A 19542-nucleotide genomic window follows, 5' to 3' on the forward strand; every position below is an offset into this window, starting at 1 on the left:
GGATTTATCATCTTAATACAATACCTCGTAGTACAGTAATTGTAAGCTAAGAATTTCCACTCACAACCTCTGTAGTGGTGCAAGAGAAATTTATCTTACATCCTACGAAAGTAATAGGACCTCCAAGTAGTTGCTGTTGTTCAGTTTGCTTGGGCTTCATATCGAATGTGTCTACCTTCTTGTAAACTGGAAGTCTTGATCTTCGATATCTTCTACGTCGGTAAGGCATGGCTGTCTGTACTGTGCGGCTGCCTCGAGTCGAATGAGCCTGCAGCTGCCTCTGCAGCGACACTGGGCCCCCAGCGGATGAGCATACTGATAAGAACGCGCTGCAGCCAATCAGAAGCCGACCGGATAGGCGGTGCCCGCACTTCCTGCCTTTTTAACTGCGGATCGCACTCTGTTAGAACTAGAGTGCGATCCTCCAGCCCTAGCGACAGCCAGGCGAAGCTCGTTCAAGGTCACCTGCCTTTCATAGCTGCAGTAGCTAAGTGAAGCCAGCCATGCGTAACTTGCAACTTGTAGAATCTTGATTATCAATGTATACAGTCATATTTGTAAAGGTTGCCTCTGTCCACTTAGATCAGTGGTGTTACCCCAGTAAAAACACAACAATGTAGTGCATGAAGACATATGACAGATGAACAATAGTAGAGTGGTTGGTGGTGGTCTCAGTGTTTGCTGTATGATAAGGCACAATTTAGTATTGAGTGGGTGAGCAGATGCACTTAGTAATGTTTTGATGATACAGGATTTATCAGCTTAATACAAGGAAAAGACCGCCTCTTTAGCTGAATGGTTTGCGTCCGCTGCCTTTGGTGTGGAAGGATAGTTTCGAGTCCTGATATCCCCTTGGATTTTTGTGAGGTAGGGAGGTCTGGAAAAGGGTGAACTCCGCCTTGTGAGTCCACATGAGGAGTTGCTTGAATAAAGAAGCAGCAGCAGCATAATCATCAGGATTCATCTGCTGGCAATAATGGCTGTTGGGATTGGCAACCTGCTGATCCCACAATCATAGATTGCTCCTCGTACTGCCTTGTAGGCAGCAGTCGGCTTGCTGGAACAGGCCTTGTGCCTAATCTGTGAGTCGTGTTTTGTTTTATTTTTTTACGTTTAATACTAGGAAAAAACATAATCTGTGTATATCAACATATAAATGCGTAAAGATGTGCTTCATGAGGAAAGGACATTTGGTCCATTCATGACATTATTGAAATAGCCATCCCAGCATTAAAAATGATTTAGATAAACCTACAAGATATCAGAATGGCTGGATAGGGCACAAACCTCTATCCTCTCCAATCTGAAGCAGTGTTCTTAACAGGTGCACTCTCTCATTTGGTTTATACCTAGAGTACAATGCTCTTTTGTTTATAGATACATGCAACAAGTTAGCTTGATAACATGGAGAACAATTATAAACTGTTCATTGCCCCTCTCGACACTTATCACTGCACTCTTCAGCAGAATTTATAGAATGTGAGACAGTTGCATATTTGTGTACAAGGCGCACAAATATTATGGTGGCTGACTGATGATTTGTGTATCTTTCTTGCATGGAGTCATCAAATCAGTAACTTTTAACAGATGCCAGAAAAATAATACAGTAATTATACTTGAAAGTGTGGATAACATGAAACCAATGGTAAATTTGATATCTACTTTATATATTTTTCACATTGCAGTTTGTATATTACTGCTTCAAACTGATTCATAGCACAGTGTTTGGATAGTGCCATTTTGCCATATATGGTACACTTTAACCATGGTGGCATGCAAACAGTTTACAAACTTAGCCATTTTGGAAAAGCTTCTGCCCTGGGCCTGAATGCCAGTAATCAAGCCCTTGTGGACATTGTATAATTCGCTTCGTTTCCACATTCTGACAGCACTACAGCAAGTGCACTGTTTTCCATGTCGCCCCGACACACCCTATAAACCCTCCATTGGTAGTTCTGCCACCTGCCTTATGTGAGTGGCTATTGCATATCATTGTCAAACATAGGCAACTTTCATGTTAATGTGATTGGATTGTGTACGTCAATACACTTACTTGCTTAAACAATGGAATTAATTAAAAAAAGAATATATTACTAAGTATTTATGCTGGCCAAATGCTTCACACCAAAAATCTGTATGGATTACTCTATTTATATGTCTCATTGCAGTTTTTGATAACAGCCATGTTCTTTTTAAGCATATGTCCACTATATACAGCCACGTAAATTAATCCCATAATTATCTCCGCCATGGGGCTCACATCTCTTTTGTGAGAACATGCTTTACCAGCATGGGACCCCCACCCCTTGCAGCACTATCTCCCTTTTTGTGCTGCAAGTCCATCCTTCTACATCCCCTTTTGCCGTTCCTGTGGGTGGTCATCTTGGTGCTGATGATGCCTGCATTTTGTTTATGAATTTGGACACTCATTGTTAGGGTAGGGAAAATTTCACAAAAATGATAACTTAAAAAATAATGCAAAATTATTGGTTTTAGCAAAATTGGCAGTTTTTATTAGATATTGTGAAATTTTCAATTTTTCTGTATAAAAGTTTTATAAATCAGAGGTGGTAGTTTACTGATATTCATAACTGATAGCTATTGACTGTTAAAATTGAATTTAACTTTTGATCTCCTCAAGGCTGAGTTTTGTGTATAATTTTAAATTGAAAGTTCATTTCCCACAAATGAAAATAGCACTGAATTTGAAAACAGTGAATTTGCCAAAAACAGTACCAAATTGGCAAACACAACACCAAATTTGGCAAAAAATAACACTGAATTTGCAGACGATTTTTTCCTGTTCCTACTCATTGATTTTCTCTCTTCTGGCAATTCATATGTTTTATTCTTCAGTACATGGTCCCCATTGTTGGGTTCTGATCTACCATTCCTTGTCCAAATTTTACAGAAGTGCAGACTGTGCATTCCACCTTTTGTGCCTTTCTTTCCTTGCATTCTTCCGTTTTGGCAAAAGTAATACTCCCAAATCCCAACATGGTAGCCATCCTGTAGTGGGAGAGTCATCAAGTGCCTACACAGTGGTAGTCCTCTGATCTGCAGGCATCACACTATTGGTGCCTGCACATATGCAAAGTAATAGGTGTTCATTGTGGCTCGGTTACAGCAATTCTGGGCAGCGGTTACCCAGAAAGGTATCTGTTGCTGTGGCTGGGTGGTGCCACTGGGTTGGACCCCCATTCAGAGTGGTCGCACTAAGGCAGGTGACTTGCAAATGAATCACCCCAAACATTCTGTTGGTGGTCGCATCGACCCAGGAGTCTCTTCTGAAAGAAAGGATTGCTAAAATGTGAAGATGGAAGACCCCACAATGTTTCCTTCCCTGGCTATGCCGTGGGAGGAACATTGGGCTAGAAACAAGGGGAGAAATACTCGCCACAATACTGAGTTTGCTCTAGGATCAACAGGGATTCCGTTTTGGTCACAAAGCCATATTCTTTATTGAACACTTTGAAGTCTCGTTCAGGGAAGTAGCAGCGAATTTAAAAATGGAAAGGGGTTGTGTTCTGATTTAAAACAGCATCCCCTGCTCAGTTATGGTTGCTGCTTGCCTGTGACAAGCTCAGTGACATTCCCGTAACTATATGCTCCCCCCCCCCCCCCCCCTCCCAAATTATAGTCTCAATGTAGTAGAGGGTATCATCTTCCAATGCAACCTCCTTTCACAGACCGATGATGAGTTGCAGGCCAATTTGGAGATATGGGATGTGAGGCCAATTTGGAGAGATGGGATGTGCATTTTGTCCATCATGTACAGTGGGGAGCAAAGGACAATAAGGTTGATACTGAGGGCTGAAGGTGATTTGTTGCCTGCAAAGGTCAAGGTGATGATGTATTGATCCAATGTGAAACTCTATGTTCCCTCTCACATGTGGTGCTTCAAAGGCACGAAATTCAGGCAGATGTCTTCCCATTTTTAACACCAGTCCCATCTGTAGGGATTGTGGATATCAATTATGCATGAATGCTACTGGTGCTCCCCCACCCCCTTCATCTGCTCTGTGTCCACTGCAGGGATCACCATTCCCTCTGTCTAGAGGAATGCACCATATTCCAAATAGAAAAGAAAATATAAGAATCTTCACTGACTCATGTATCAGGATGGCAGAAAGAAATATGATGATCTGCATCCAGTACACCAGTACATATGACAATTACATTTGCTACTGCTATGACATCATCCTTTCTAGTGACAGTACCCTCACTCTTCTTGCCTTCTACGTTGTGTCTGTGGTGCCACTCGACTCTGCCCACTCTCATGATCAATGTGTTTCTCCTGCTTTATGGATTGCCCTCTAGGAAATGTGGTTCCCAGCATTGCAAACACCTACCCTCCAGGGCTGTCAGAGCTATTTTAAGACTTGAGCTGACTATTCCAGAGCGTCGGGTGGCATTTGCATGTACGTTCTTGTCTCTGTCTATGGCTTTATCAGCTCTCCCCACCCTTCCTCATTTTGAGTGATTTCAATACTGAAAACCCCTTGTTTGGTGGCACTATGATTACTGGCCGTGGTGAAGCTATCGAAACTTGGCTTGCAGAGCTTTATCTTTGGCTCTTGAGTACCAGTGCCCCCACACATGTCAGCATGGCACATGGATCCTATTTGGCCATTGATCTTTCCTTTTGCTGTGGTCTTCTCCCCCCTATCCATTGGAGAGTTCGTGATGACCTATGTGAAAGTCGGCATCCAGCCAGTTGGGCTCTCAACAGTGCTGACTGGATGCCTTGGAGGTATCAACACGTCTGTCCAGAGCACAGCTACAGCCATTCTATCACCTGCTATTGCTCATGATTCCCCAGTGGAAGACAGTACCTTGGTGAACTTCAGAAATCGATGTGGCCATTACAGGTCACAGACAGGCTTTCCAACACCATAAGCAATATCCATCAACGGAGCATCTCACTGCCATTAAATAGCTCCATGTCCAGATCCGCCAACTAATAAAATGACAGAAACAAAAATGTTGGTTATGATACATTGCTACCATTGAACTGTGTACCCCCCTGCAGGTCTAGTGGTTAGAATAGGCCTGAGGTATTCCTGCCTGTCGTAAGAGTTGACTAAAAGGAGTCTCGCACTTTTTGGCCTTTATGTGATGATCCCCTGTAGGGTTTGACCTCCATTTTTCAAAATTTTCCCGAAGAGCAAGAGCATGCACTGAGACCTCTCACATCCTTCGTCGACATGGATCTGCACTTCTGCACATTCTCCAGCTGTTGGGCGAGATCACCCTCCTGGGTGTGTTTCCCTCCATCCTCTGTGCTGTATTGCTTTCTGCACTGTTGACGATAATGGACTACTTAGCTCGTTTGCGCCTGATGTCCAGCACGGTAGCCAGTCTGTTGTGGTGGGGGCGCCATGTACCCTGTTGGCTGTAGCTACCTGACCACACAGGGATTGCTCTGCTGTTGCCTGTGCTGTTAACTCCCCGTGTATGCCAAGGAGTAGATGCTCATCACCCTGGGGCATCGGGACTCCCGGCAATGGCCATCCTGCCAGGTGGCCTTTGCTGCGGCCTGGGTGGTACCTGTGGGGAGGGCCCCTGGTCGGAGTGGATGGCATCAAGGTGGATGACACGCGATGAAGCGTAGTACATCTGGTGGTCAAACACCAGCAGTCTCTAAGCGGTCAAGGTACCATCAATGCTAAGAAATACGACCCCAAATGGTCCCCCCCCCCCCTCTCCCCTACCCCCAGGCCACACCATGGGAGGAACGCCAGGCTAAGGATGGCAGCGAAGCTTATTCACCCCAGTATCTTATTCACCCCAGTATCTCGTATGTATGAGAGTAGATGTGTACTCTGTCTTGTCAATGAAACCTCAGATTTTTGTGGAGCATTTAGAGGACAAGTTTGGGGAAGTGGAGGGCTTGACCAAATTGCGGTCAGGGTCGGTCTTGATCAAAACAGCATCCTCTGCCCAGTCACGGGCACTAATCACCTGTGACAAGCTGGGGGATGTTTCTGTTTCCATCATGCCCCATAAGAGCTTAAATATGGTCCACAGTATCATATTTCAGAGGGACCTTCTTTTGCAGTCTGATGATGAGCTGCATGCCAATTTAGAGCGGTGAGGTGTCCATTTCGTCTGGGCATCCACCGGGGTCAGAGGAATAATCAAGTTGCCACCGGTGCCTTCGTCTTGGTCTTTGAGGGTGACACATTACCCGATAAGGTCAAGGTGATGGTCTACCGCTGTGATGTCAAGCCATATATCCCTCCCCCAATGTGGTTCTTTAAGTGCTGGAAGTTCAGCCACGTCTTCCTGCTGTACTTCCAGCGTCACTTGTCGGGATTGTGGATGTCCTTCACATCCCAATACTCCCTGTGCCTTGCCTCCCATCTGTGTCAACTGCAGAGAGCACCATTCACCTTGCTTGCCAGACTGCAGGATTCTCCAGAAAGAAAGAAAAATAATGGAATACAAGACCCTGGACCAACTGACCTACACTGAGGCTAAGAGAAAATATGATGTCAACCTACGCCGCCGCTGTGGCAGTGGTTCTACCATCTTCCGTTCCGCCGTGTACAGTTGGCTCTCAGAGCCGTCAGACTCCCCCTGCCCCCTTCATGGTTGGGGGCACTTCCCTCCCTGTCGCTCTTGCACAACCTACTTCAATAGCAACATCCCCCCAACCATCAGGGATGTCAGTCCCCACTTCTCAGCCGGAGAAGCCTAAGTCTTCTTCAGCTCCTCTTGCCACTCCCTTCCCAGGTTCCTACCAGTGGCTGAAGCAACCACAGGTAGCTGGTCGTAGGGCTTCATGATCCTCCTCAGACCCTGAGACTGAATCAGTGAAGCCCTCCCAGCTGGAAAAACCTAAGGAGTAGCGAGAGAAACCTAAAAAGAAAAAGACCCCCCCAAGAACCAAGACACTGCGGTGGCACCCGCACCACCACTACCTACAAGCTCTGTGTCTGAGGATGAGGTGGAGATTCTAACGTCCGCTGAGGACCTAGATCTCGCTGGGCCCTTAGACACATTGGATGTCGATCGCACAGGTACTCATCTGGTGGCAGCAGGTGACCCTGAGGCGTAGACTGCCTCATTGAGTGTTTCATGCCTTCCCAGTCTCACAGTCATGTCACCTTCCAGTGGAATTGTGGCGGTTTTTTTCCACCACCTGGCTGAGCTGTGGCAACAGTTAAGCTTTACACCTGCTTTCAGCGTAGCTCTCCAAGAAACCTGGTTCCCAGCAATGCGGACCCCTGCCCTCTGCAGCTATAAGGGATATTACATGATAAGGGATATTACAGGAACCACGGTGACTGTAATAGAGTGTCAGGTGAAGTTTGTGTCTATGTCCTGAACTCAGTATGTTGTGAACCTGTGCCCCTTCAAATCCATCTTGAAGCTGTGGCTGTCAGGATAAGGATGATGCAGGAAATAACTGTCTGCAATGTATGTCTTCCTCCAGATGGTGCAATACCCGTGAACGTATTGGCTGCACTGATTGATCAACTCCCTAAACCTTTCCTACTTTTGGGAGATTTTAACACACACAACCCCTTGTGGGGTGGTGCCATGCTTACTAGCCAAGGTGGGAGATCGAAAATTTACTGTCACAACTCGTCCTCTGCCTCTTAAATACAGGTACCCCCACACATTTAAGTGTGGCACATGGCACATATTCAGCCATTGATCTCTTGGTTTGCAGTCCTGGCCTTCTCCCATCTATCCACTGGAGACCACATGACGACCTGTGTGGTAGTGACCACTGCCCCATCTTCATATCACTCCCCCGGCGTCATGCCCATGGATGCCTACCCAGATGGGCTTTAAACAAGGCAGATTGGGAAACCTTCACTTCACCTCTGCTGTCATCACCGAATCTCCCCCACATGGTGCCATCAATGTAGTCGTTACGTAGATCACTACAACGATCGTTCCTGTGGCGGAAAACGCATCCCTCATACTTAAGGGTGCCCCCGGTGAAATACAGTCCGTTGGTGGTCGCTGGAAGTTGCTGAGGCAATTAAAAAGTGTTGACGAGCTCTACAGTTACATAAGCGGCACCCTTCCACAGAGCACCTAATATCCTTTAAGCGGCTTCGTGTCCACGTTTGCCAGCTTATAAAGCAACGGAAACAGGAGTGTTGGTAGAGGTACGTGTCAACCATTGGGTTCCATACGTCACCTTCCCAAGTCTGGACGAAGATCAAATGTCATTTTGGGTTCCAGTCCCCAACAGATGTCCCTGGCATTAACATAACATCAATGTCGTGGTATCTACTGATGCAAACGCGATTGCTGAGCACTTTACTGAGCACTATGCTCTAGACTCTGCATCAGAGAACTAGCCCCCAGCCTTTCACACTCTCAAATGGCAGATGGAAAGGAAAGTCCCCTCGTACACTACATGCCACAGTGAACCCAGTAACGTCCCATTTACAGAGTGGGAGCTCCTGGCCTGGATCAGACCCACAGTCAGATGATTAAACATCTCTCGTCTGACAGCAAGCGACATCTCCTCATCATCTTCAACTGGATCTGGTGTGATGGCATCTTTCCATCGCAATGGTGGGATAGCAGCATCATTTCGGTGCCCAAACTCGCTGAAAACCTGCTTGATGTGGATAACTACCAGCCCATCAGCCTCAAAAACTTTCTTTGTAAGTTGCTGGAATGTATGGTGTGTCGGCGGTTGGGTTGGGTCCTCGAGTCACGTGGCTTACTGGCTCCATGTCAGGGCGACTTCCGCCAGGGTCACTCTACCACTGATAATCTTGTGTCCCTCAAGTGTGCCATCCGAAAGCCTTTTCCAGATGCCAACATCTGGTTGCCATCTTTTTTGACTTATGTAAAGCATACAACACAACCTGGCGACATCGTATCCTTGCCACATTGTATGGGTGGGGTCTCCGAGGCCCACTCCTGCTTTTTATCCAAAATTTCCTGTTGCTCTGTACTTTCCACATCCAAGTCAGTGCCTCCCATAGTCCCCCAGTTTTTAGGAGAATGATGTTCCGCAGGACTCCGTATTGAGTGTCTCTATTTTTAGTGGCTATTAACGGTCTAGCAGCAGATGTAGGTCCGTCGTTCTCACCTTCTGTGTGTGTGGATGACTTCTGCATTTCGTACTGCTCCTCCAGTACTGGTGTTGCTGAGCAGTGTCTTCAAGGAGCCATTCACAAGGCACAGTCATGGGCTCTAGCCCACAGCTTCCAGTTTTCAGCCATGAAGTCATGTGTTCTGCAGTTCTGTCAGTGTTGCACTGTTCATCCAGAACCAGAAGTTTACCTTAATGATGATACACTCACTGTAGTGGAGTCATATTGATTCTTAGGACTGGTTTTTGATGCCCGATTGCCTTGGCTACCTCACCTTCGTCAGCTTAAGCAGAAGTGCTGGCAGCACCTCAATGCCCTCCGCCGCTGGAGCAACACCAACTGGGGTGCTGCTTGCTCTACGCTGCTGCAGCTCTACAGAGCCCTTGTTAAATCCTGTCTTGACTATGGGAGTTTGGTTTACAGTTCAGCGGCACCCTCAGCATTGCCTTTACTCAACCCAGTGCTCCACTGTGGCGTTCGCCTAGTGATGGAAGCTTTTAGAACGAGTCCGGTGACCAGTGTCCTCGTGGAGGCCGGAGTCTCCACCAGGTTGAAGGTTAGGTGTGCATAACTGCTCACCAGTTACGTTGCACATGCTCGTAGTTCTCCTGCGCATCCAAATTACCGTCTCCTTTTCCCAACCACGGCGGTTCATCTCCCACATTTGGCATCTCAGGTCAGGGCTTACTATCGCAGTTCACGTCTGGTTCCTTCTGTCTGAACTGGAGTCCTTGCCTTTACCACCTCTCCTTGAGGTCCATTCGCGTACACTTCCATGGTTTACACCTAGGTCGCAGATTCTTCTGGACTTAAGGACTCTGTTAACCCTGCGGCTCTCCACTATTTCTTCCTCTTGATTCTCGACATGTACCGGGGCCATGAAGTGGTTTGCCCGACGGCTTGATGGCTGATGGTCACGTAGGCTTTGCGTATGTTCATGGAGGACATATTGAACAGCACTCTTTGTCAGATGGCTCCAGTGTTTTCACTGCAGAGCTGGCAGCCATATCTCGTGCTCTTGAGCACATATGCTCATGCCCTGGTGAGTCATTTCTCCTGTGTACTCGCTCCTTGAGGAGCCTACAAGATATCAACCAATGCTACCCTTGCCATCCTTTGGTAGCGTCCATTCAAGAGTCCATCTATGCCCTGGAATGTTCCTGTCATTCAGTGGTGTTTGTGTGGACCCCAGAACACCTCAGAATCCCAGGCAACGAACTTGCCGACAGGCTGGCCAATCAGTCTACGCGGAAACAGCTTCTGGAGATGGGCATCTCCGAAGCTGACCTGTGTTCTGTCTTACGGTGCAGGGTTTTTTGCCTTTGGGAGTATATAAATACTTTCGTTTGGATATTTTTTTGATTTTGATATTTACATGTTAGTTTATAAAACTGGAAGGTGAATATTCAGTAATGTTGTCAGCCTGTTGATTCTAGAAATAATCTGGTTTAACTAAATGGCAGTTGGTCATGAAAGTATCAAAGTTCAAGAGACTACTTGATTAATACCCTGTATGCAACTGCAGTGGATTCCCTACTCTCATGTAAACTGTGCAGTGTTCAAAATTTTGCTAATTTATTCAAATTCTTACATAGTGGCTTAATTAGATAACCAAAGGCACTACCTGACGCATAACAATTAGGGCAACAAAAGTATAAGGTCAAACCTGGAATTAAGCAAGCTAAAGAGCTCAAATAACTAAAGCCTTTTTGGATGTGACTGAACTTTTAATTACAGATATTATTTAAGTTAATTTATTTTTGGAAAAGTGAAACTAGTTACTGAAAAGTGCGAAATTATGGCTATTCAACTAGCTATGTCAATTTTCTTAAAGTTACTGATTAGCTCACACTAATTTTGCCATTGCACACTGTTGTAATAAGTACAATTACCAATTTCTCTTAGTAAGCTAGGTTTCAGACAAAACTAAATATGTCTCTAGCATCAGCATACGGGAAACTGTACCATGAATAATAGGTGTCTGTAAAGTATTATACAAACAGTATTTTGGCAGTTTTGAGTATATACAGTATTATGTAGATATTGCCTGTTTAATCAAACACAGTTGTAAAATAAGGAAAAAATAGTTCATTAAAAGGATTATAATAATAGCAGGTGGTGTATTAACTGTATTATTAACATTATCTAAAATAATAATTCTTATCATCAAATGTCAAATAAGTTATTGCTATCATCAAAATGTAAATGCAGCATTAGGGCATGAAAATATGCTGTGTGATAACTGAATTGAATTGTGAGCCTGTAGTGTGTGTGTGTAGGTGTTGTCATCTAACTTTTACGATGACTAATCATACAACCTTGTAGTACTGAGCTACAGAACTGGTTACATATATTTAGTGAGCAAAGACAGATTATGTTGGTTTTAATAGTTGTCTCATTTATCAAATGGCTGCTTCTGAGATATTTTGAAAGCTGTTGTTATTAAGTGTACTGATTGTGTTGTCAGCACATTTACGAGAATTGTGGGAGTGTTTTAACAGCCATAGTACTGTGGAGCAGCTAACTGTCTAATGAAATTGTTGCTAATCTAGCAACATATTTCTAATGACCATTTTCAGACACATTCATATACTATCATGCGATTGGCTAAGAGCAATGACAGTGAGTTTCCAACAGTAGTGTGCAACAAATGAGCTACAGACCCTGTTTGTGCGCTTAAACCACTTTCTGTGTTATTTATTTTATGTGGTCATTCCACTTTTAATTGCCTCCAGATGGTTACTCCTAGTTGTTGTAGCCTATGGGAGCAGACATTCTGCTATGAGCCATGGCTCATGTGACATTATCCACATACGCTGTCATTCTACAGTGCATGGCGAGGGTTATTTTAGATAGCCAAACTCTGTGCCCATTACCAGTGAATGCATATGCATTTGCTTTCTGACTTTGATTGTGTTACATACTGGGTTCATCTGATTTTGTTTTGCCTAAGGCAGGAGAGTATTTGTGTGGAATTAGCTAGTTCTTATTGTTTGACTGATTTCAGCTCCTTCAATTTACACATGGTTTTATTCAGAGTTAACAGATTTATTTATTTATTTATTTGTAACTAGTGGATGCATGTTGTTAAGTGGTATTAGGTGTCTGATGGCAACATGATAGAAATAAAATAAAAATTACCACAGATTTTAAAATAAATGCATGTTGGCTGGCAAGGGAAAATATTTTAGCTAGATGACCTTTGATGAAATAAATTTTTTGCGGCACACTGCATAGCAGAGACAGGAAAACAAAGAAATGGGTCAGAGAAGTGGAAGATGTAATTACAACAGTAATAACAATTAAATGGAAAGTGGGCAGTACATACAGGCAGATAAGTGGATGGTAGATGGACCAAGAAAACTTTTTTTCTAAATTCCAAGAGATAAGAAGAGGCAGAGGCAGTGACCTAATCATAGGTGAGCAGATAACATTCAACACTGAAAAGTTGCACATCATGGCAAATTGTTGCAAACACACTTTGTGGAACTTGCAGAAAACTAAACTGATCTAAACTGCACTAAGCAATGTGGTGGTGGTGGTGGTGGTGGTGGTGGTGGAGGAGGAGGAGGAGGTATCGGTATCAATATCAATATCATCTGCAGGCACTAGGAAGATGTATGCAAAATGCAGCTGCTGCCTGGTGGATTAGTGTCGAGGTCCGGTGTGCCGGCCAGTCTGGATGGTTTTTAAGACTGTTTTCCATATGCCTCGGCGAATGTGGGCTGGTTTCCCTTATTCCATCTCAGTTACACTATGTCGGCAATTGCTGCGCAAACACTGTCTCCAAGTACGCATACACCATAATTACTCTACCAAACATTGAGGTTACACTTGTCTGGTGTGAGGTGTTCTCGAAGGAGGGAGGGAGGGGGGGGGGAGGTTCCACTGGGGGCAGAACCCCGCAATAATCCTGGGTTCGGTATGGAGGGCGGCGGAGGAGTGAGTGGACTGCTGTAGCCTGTTGTGGGGTTGTGAACCACTGAGAGCTACGGCGGGAATGAAGCCTCCCTATCGTTTCTAGGTCCCCAGTTTAATACAATACAGTACCACTTAAAGGGTCACTAAAACTGCGTCTCTATACTGCAAGTGGCATATATAAACTTGGTAAAAGTTCGCGATCCACATTGTGGGTAATGAGTCAGTTTCTGATTGTGCATCTGGGGTTATTACATTTTAACATTAATTTCATAGATCACTAAAACACTGTAGTGAGAATGATGAGTGCAGTAAAACATGGTTCTGCGGAACTTGTGCTTTGTGGGATCTGTATGCACTTTAATTTAATGGCTGCATGTTTTCTACTTCCAGGTGTACCAAGGAAAAACATGCAGCACATTTCTTGCAAATAAAAGTGTGTACATTCCTCTCGCACAGACCCAGATTATGCTAGAGCGTAAATTGGAGAAAGCATTTATGGTTGTCACAACTTCAAAGTGAGTTTATTTCATATTATGTTTTACGATCCTTTTGAGAACGCTTGTAAATTAAATTTAACATTTACAGTCATTTTGTTTTTAACATTACAGAGATCTTTCAAAAGGTTGTGAAGCCTTTGCAAGACCTTCTTTATGCTATTCTGCATTTCCATTGTGTCACATGTCAAGTTGTGTTCCTGAAAATGGAAAGGAGAACTGTAAACCAGGTGCACGACCTAGGCGTATTTGTAGAGAAGATTGTGAAATTTTGGAAAATGAAATGTGCAGTATGGAATATGCAATTGCCAAAAGACATCCCTTGATTGGGCAACAGGTACAGTTACCTGAATGTGATCATTTACCTGTACAAGGATCTCAGGCAAGCAAGGACTGTATAAGTCTTGGTATTCAACGTGCAGGAAACATTGAGCCAAGTGAGTCCTTCAATTACTCCTTTGTAGTGTTTGTAGTTATCTGTGTGTGTTAATATAACTGATCATTTCTGTTGGATAGTGAATTCCTTATGTCACTACATTGTTTGATTATAGAAATAGTTCTCAAATATTGTAAACAAACAGTCTTTAAGTATTTCTGTGCCACTTCCAGTGTCATTCAACAGAGTAGATATTACAACTAAATTCCATGATGGTTTTATACATTTGTGGCACTTGAAAAATGGAAGTGAAGTAATATAATTTGTTAATGATCTTAAAACTTCTGATCTCGGACTTGAAGAGAAAATCCTTGAAACATCAACAAATGCTATAAACTACAGTTCCTTCTTGTAAAGAAAATTGCTTGAAGAAGCGTAGTGAATAGCGGTTCCACATAATAAATTTTTATAACAGTAAAGTTGCTTAGGAATACAAGGAATTTGGGTAAAAAAGAAGAAAGCATACAAAGTAAATTCATTCAGTTAAAACAAGAATGGAGGGCAATGGTGGTATATGTCAGCAGACTATGTCAATATGTCACACTTCATACTCTACTTATATTTGTCAAAGCAGTTTAATGCGAAGTATGTGGTTGCCACTGCTATTGGGAACTCAGAAGATGTAGAATATTGCAGTAGAGAGTCCAAAATCTCCCCCCCCCCCCTTTTTGCCTTTTCATTCACAAGTGGTGTGTAGGAAGAATGGTTGTTGGTAAAGCTCCGTATGAGCTCTAGTTACTATCCTCATGTTGTGGTCATTTCACGAGACTACATGGGAGGAAGTAATATATTGAGCAACTCATCTGGGAATGTACATTCTGGAAATTTCAGCTGTAAACCACTCTGTGATGCATAACACCTCCCTTGTAGTGTCTACCATGGGAGTTAGTTGAGCATCTCCATAACATTGTATCACTAAGTAAATGTTCCTGAGATGAAACAAACTGCTCTTTGTTGGATCTTCTCCTCTCTCTCTCTCTCTCTCTCTCTCTCTCTCTCTCTCCCTCTCTCCCCCTCCCTCCCTCCCTCCCTCTCTCCCTCTCTCCCTCCCTCCCTCCCTCCCTCCCTCCCCTGTTCATCCTGCTGGCTAATGGTGCCAGGCTCATTAACAGTACTTGAGAAATAGTTAAACGGGTGTTTTGTATGCCTCTTCTTTTGTAGATGAATTATGTTTCCATAGGGTTCTTCCAATAAATCTCAGCCTGGCATCAGCATTTGTGCTAAAAGTGCACTTTTGGTGCCCATGGCATTTCCATTTCATGCTGCTGTTGATAGCAGTTCCCGTGGTGAATGATACGAAATGAACAAGACAAGTCATTAATCGAATGTGGGTAGCTGTAACAGGACAAGGCATATCTGTGTAGATCTATTGGAATGCAATTTGTTCAGGCATGGTGTTCGAATTACGAGCCCGCCCAGCATGCAACGGAAGGGACATGCATGTTGCCTCGGGCCGCTGGCTGAAGGCAACTTCTGCTCTGCTGGGAGCCATTATGGGTGCAGGTTGCATGGTTACCATGAGGTCTGTCTATTTGGTTTCGGACAAAGCACCAACCATGTGTGGGTTTCTTCGCGAGCCTGTGAGAACAGAAGCGAGTTGCTTTTATAAAGTCTCAATAGCTTTGTAATCATCTATGCGTGTGCAGCACTTAAACAATATTATGTACAGGGACACAGAAGGTGTAATACGAAAGAGGGTTCAATCGCGCATCTAATGATACAAAGATGTCGTCTGAGTGTTTTATATAAATGATATTACAGAGACAGATAGATTTGCTTATAATGTATGCACTTGATAATTTATAAATTTTATGTGATCACACCACCAGAAGAGGTTGAGCAATCAAATTTTTGCTCTTGCTGAGCCCCATCGATGAGATTATCATATGGTCCATAACTCTGATAATGAAGGCGAGGGAATCAATTTAATTTGGAAATTAATTAAATTCAGCAAAACTTGCATACAAAGACAGATACACTGAAAACATGGCAGTATGTATTGTCAGTGAATACTAGTAACTACATAATTATTGAGACTGTAATATTATTATTATTATTTATTATCCATTTGTATTGTTTAAAGTTAAATGTACATAGTTTTTCTGTAGTTTGAATTTCATCAAAGGTACATAAATTCTGAATACAGCAATGAAAAGAAGAGACAAAATTTGATGAAAACGATATGCCATCTGTAATTGTAAAATAAATAACAAAGATGCCAAGAACATAAACAGTTTGCGACATTGAAAGCTCAAATTGTGTATAATTAAACTCTGATTTACAAGCCAACTGTGTTTTTTAGAAAATATTATGATATATGTTTTTGAAGTAGAGTTTTAAATGCAGCTAGTGGAATGATTGCAATTTCAATTAACTATATGTGTAAAAAATTGTGAATTTATGCTGGTGATCAAATGAGGGACCTACGCAACGTCACTGGGTGCACTTCACGTGAGTGGGGGATCCGGAGAGGGGTGATTGAGACTTTAAAAGGTCTGCAGCCAGGTTCCTTGTGGCCTCTCTGTCTGTCTCAGCCTTGTGGGTTGGCAGTCAGAGTTTGGAAGTTGGAGACGATTTGTTTTAGCAATGGTACAGTAGCGACTTAGGTGTTTGAAAATACTTCCCGTGTGGACTCTGATGTATTTTGTGCAATATCTCAACTTTGTTTCTGGCGTAGCCGCAGGACTTCAGTTATTTGGGCCCAGTTTGTACTCTGACAATTGTGCTGTGTGCCACAACAGTTAGAGGAAAATGTTTTTTTTATTTTTTATTTATTTACTTTTTTCTAAAAAAAAGCTGTGAATACAACCTGGTGTTTTCCAGCTAGCTTACTAAATTTATGGTGTGTTGTTATCCACCACTGAGGGCTTGAGTCATATCATTTATCTCTACACAATATAGCATTGCAGTAGCCAGCCACATTGTTTGTCCATAATTCCTTATGCATTTTAAATTAAGGTATCTAGTGTTTTGTTCCCCTCACAGCAATTTACACTGTGCTGTTAGATCTGACACTAATGACAGTCTTAGAAATTGTGATATATTATGGAAAAACAGTCAAATATTTGTAACAACCAAGATTATGAACTACTAGGTCCTAGACTAACTATGACCTTGAAAATCGCAACATTTTTCAGAAAAAAGCATGATTTGATTGAAGTGATTCTCATTATTTATCATATACTATCATGCGATTGGCTAAGAGCAATGACAGTGAGTTTCCAACAGTAGTGTGCAACAAATGAGCTACAGACCCTGTTTGTGCGCTTAAACCACTTTCTGTGTTATTTATTTTATGTGGTCATTCCACTTTTAATTGCCTCCAGATGGTTACTCCTAGTTGTTTTATGGTAGTTACTGTTTCTGGAGATTTGTCACCTGTAGTGTAATTTAACAGCAGTGGGTCTCTCTACCTATTTGTGTACAGTGTCACTTATTTATATTCAGGGTCAGTCCCTGCTACACATATTGATCATCTGCAGGTCGTCTTGCATTTCACTACTGTCCCTTGACATTGCAACCATCATATAGATACAGTATTTCTTAAATTGTGCTTTCAGATCTCTCAAAGGTTCTGTGAAACTATCATAAAAGAACACACAAAAAACCTGTACAAAATTAAAAAAAAAAAAAACTACAACTAACCATCACTTACATTTACTGCTTTAGATTTCCAGTATAACTGTGATACCGACAGTGAGTAAGGATGTTTCTCCTGTTGGACTAGTGGCCAGTTTTCCTGCCCAGTCCGAACAAGTGCAGAGGGCTGGACGTTGAGAGTTCCAATGTTAGATGGCCAATAGAGCCACTCAGAGATTTGGAGAAGGATTTTCCAGTGGCTATTGATTGCTATGGGTGCAACTGGCTGCAAATTGTGGCTCGTGTCAGCATGAATAATGGTGCTGCTTGGGTTCTGAGGTCATCCTTGCTTCCTTTCAGCAGTTGGCTCATAAGTTTGAGGAACACCCCTTGGTATCAGTGATGAATGCCTGCTGAAATCAAAGATAGATCCACCACAATATTCTCGGAGAATGTTTGTGCTTGTAGATTCAAAATATAAAAGTTTAATATGATATTCTAAAACTGCAGGAGCATCCATAGTAAGGTCCCAGAATTAGTATCGCTTATTAAAGTTAATAATGCCCAGATAATATTAGTAACAGAAAGTTGGTTGCAACTACAAGTGAATAGAAACAAGATTAAAAATACAGATTGAAATATGTATCACAAGGGTAGCTCAAGTAATTGCAGTATTGCAGTAAAGAACTAGTGAGTTGTCATGGATTCCTAGTGTGAAATAAACTTGGTGAAGTTAAGCATCAGAAGTTGGTCAAACGCTGTAATTGAATGCTTTTATAGACCACCTGCCTCAGGAGCTGTGGTGGCACACTGCATTATGGAGACCTTGAAGAATGTTGTTAACAAGTTTCTTGATCACACTATTTTGATAGGGAGAGGCTTCAGTTGGTCAGGTATAAACTGGGAGACTTATGTGTTTGTAATTGATGTCAGATACAGGGATTTGTGTGACATTATGTGGGCCTGAAGACTTTGGTGAGCAAGTCCAAGCAGAACTCGGGACACAACAATGCATTCAGAGGGCCATGCCCAAGTATATCTCGGGTCATGATGTTATATGAGGCACGAGCCACCAGCCACCTATTGCCAAAAAATGGGACTGGTTTCATATGAGAACAATGTGTTGACTTCTTGCTATCTGTTCCTTGACAGGTGCTGCCCTCTGTTGATATTTTATAGAATAACTTCTGTAGAAACTGTAGCAAACATAAGAGCTATGCTCGTGGCTGACTCAGCCACTGTGTGTGTGCATTGTCATGAGATTCATGTGTGTACTTGTTGGTTTTGACACGTCCTGTATCTGATTCAAATATGTCACATCTGTTGACCGAGTAAGAAATTTTAGAAATTCTAAAGGAAAAATTGAATGAGTCTGGATTGAAAGGAGAAATATCTTGGTGGGAACAGTCTGAAGAAATTGGTGAAGGACTCTTCTACAAAGATATAGCACTAGCTCAAGAAATTGTTCGTAGTGCAATTATTAGCAATAGACTTGTAGGACGATACCTTTCTTATAAAATTCCTACAACTGAGATGAAGCAGCATCTAACAAGGGTTTGCAAGATTTCTTTGGAGGAGATGACACAGTCTACTGGTAAAGTAAGCAGGAAAGATACAAGCTGGCATTGCCCTGATTGCAGTATACTTGTCTGCATGTTAGAATGTTTGACTTTTACAAACAAAAGCCAGTTACGTGTGAAATTGATCAAGAACTCAACCTGCACTTTTTTTGGAAGGATAGTTAGATTTTCTATCATTATTGTTGTAAAATTTGTGATCTGTCACAGAACTGAAATAAAGTGAAAAATAAACTGTAAAGTTCGATATTTTTTAAATTATGTATTGCCCTTTAAGATGTTTCTAACAAAGTTGTGGCAGTAATATTTTAAATAATGGCATAATGGCTGGTTTTCTGGGTCCAAAATTTAAGTGACTTGACTTTAAAGTGTTAACAGGCTTGATCAGAACATTATTATAGAAACATAAATTATCAACATATCATGTTTCTGGTGTTACCTGTGTGGAACTTTTGTAGATG

The 19542-nt window shown here is 42.6% G+C and overlaps 1 protein-coding gene across 1 annotated transcript in view; it reads left to right on the top strand.

Moving 5' to 3' along the window:
* Positions 1-19542, top strand: part of LOC126248912 (tyrosine-protein kinase transmembrane receptor Ror-like) — a 129655-nt gene that overhangs the window by 26335 nt on the left and 83778 nt on the right. The window contains exons 3-4 of the mRNA XM_049950399.1: positions 13386-13510; positions 13604-13926. Of these exons, the coding sequence (XP_049806356.1) occupies positions 13386-13510; positions 13604-13926 (448 nt within the window). The remainder of the gene's footprint in view (positions 1-13385; positions 13511-13603; positions 13927-19542) is intronic.

This window comes from Schistocerca nitens, chromosome 3 (genome assembly GCF_023898315.1).
Source record: "Schistocerca nitens isolate TAMUIC-IGC-003100 chromosome 3, iqSchNite1.1, whole genome shotgun sequence".
Taxonomy (NCBI): domain Eukaryota; kingdom Metazoa; phylum Arthropoda; class Insecta; order Orthoptera; family Acrididae; genus Schistocerca; species Schistocerca nitens.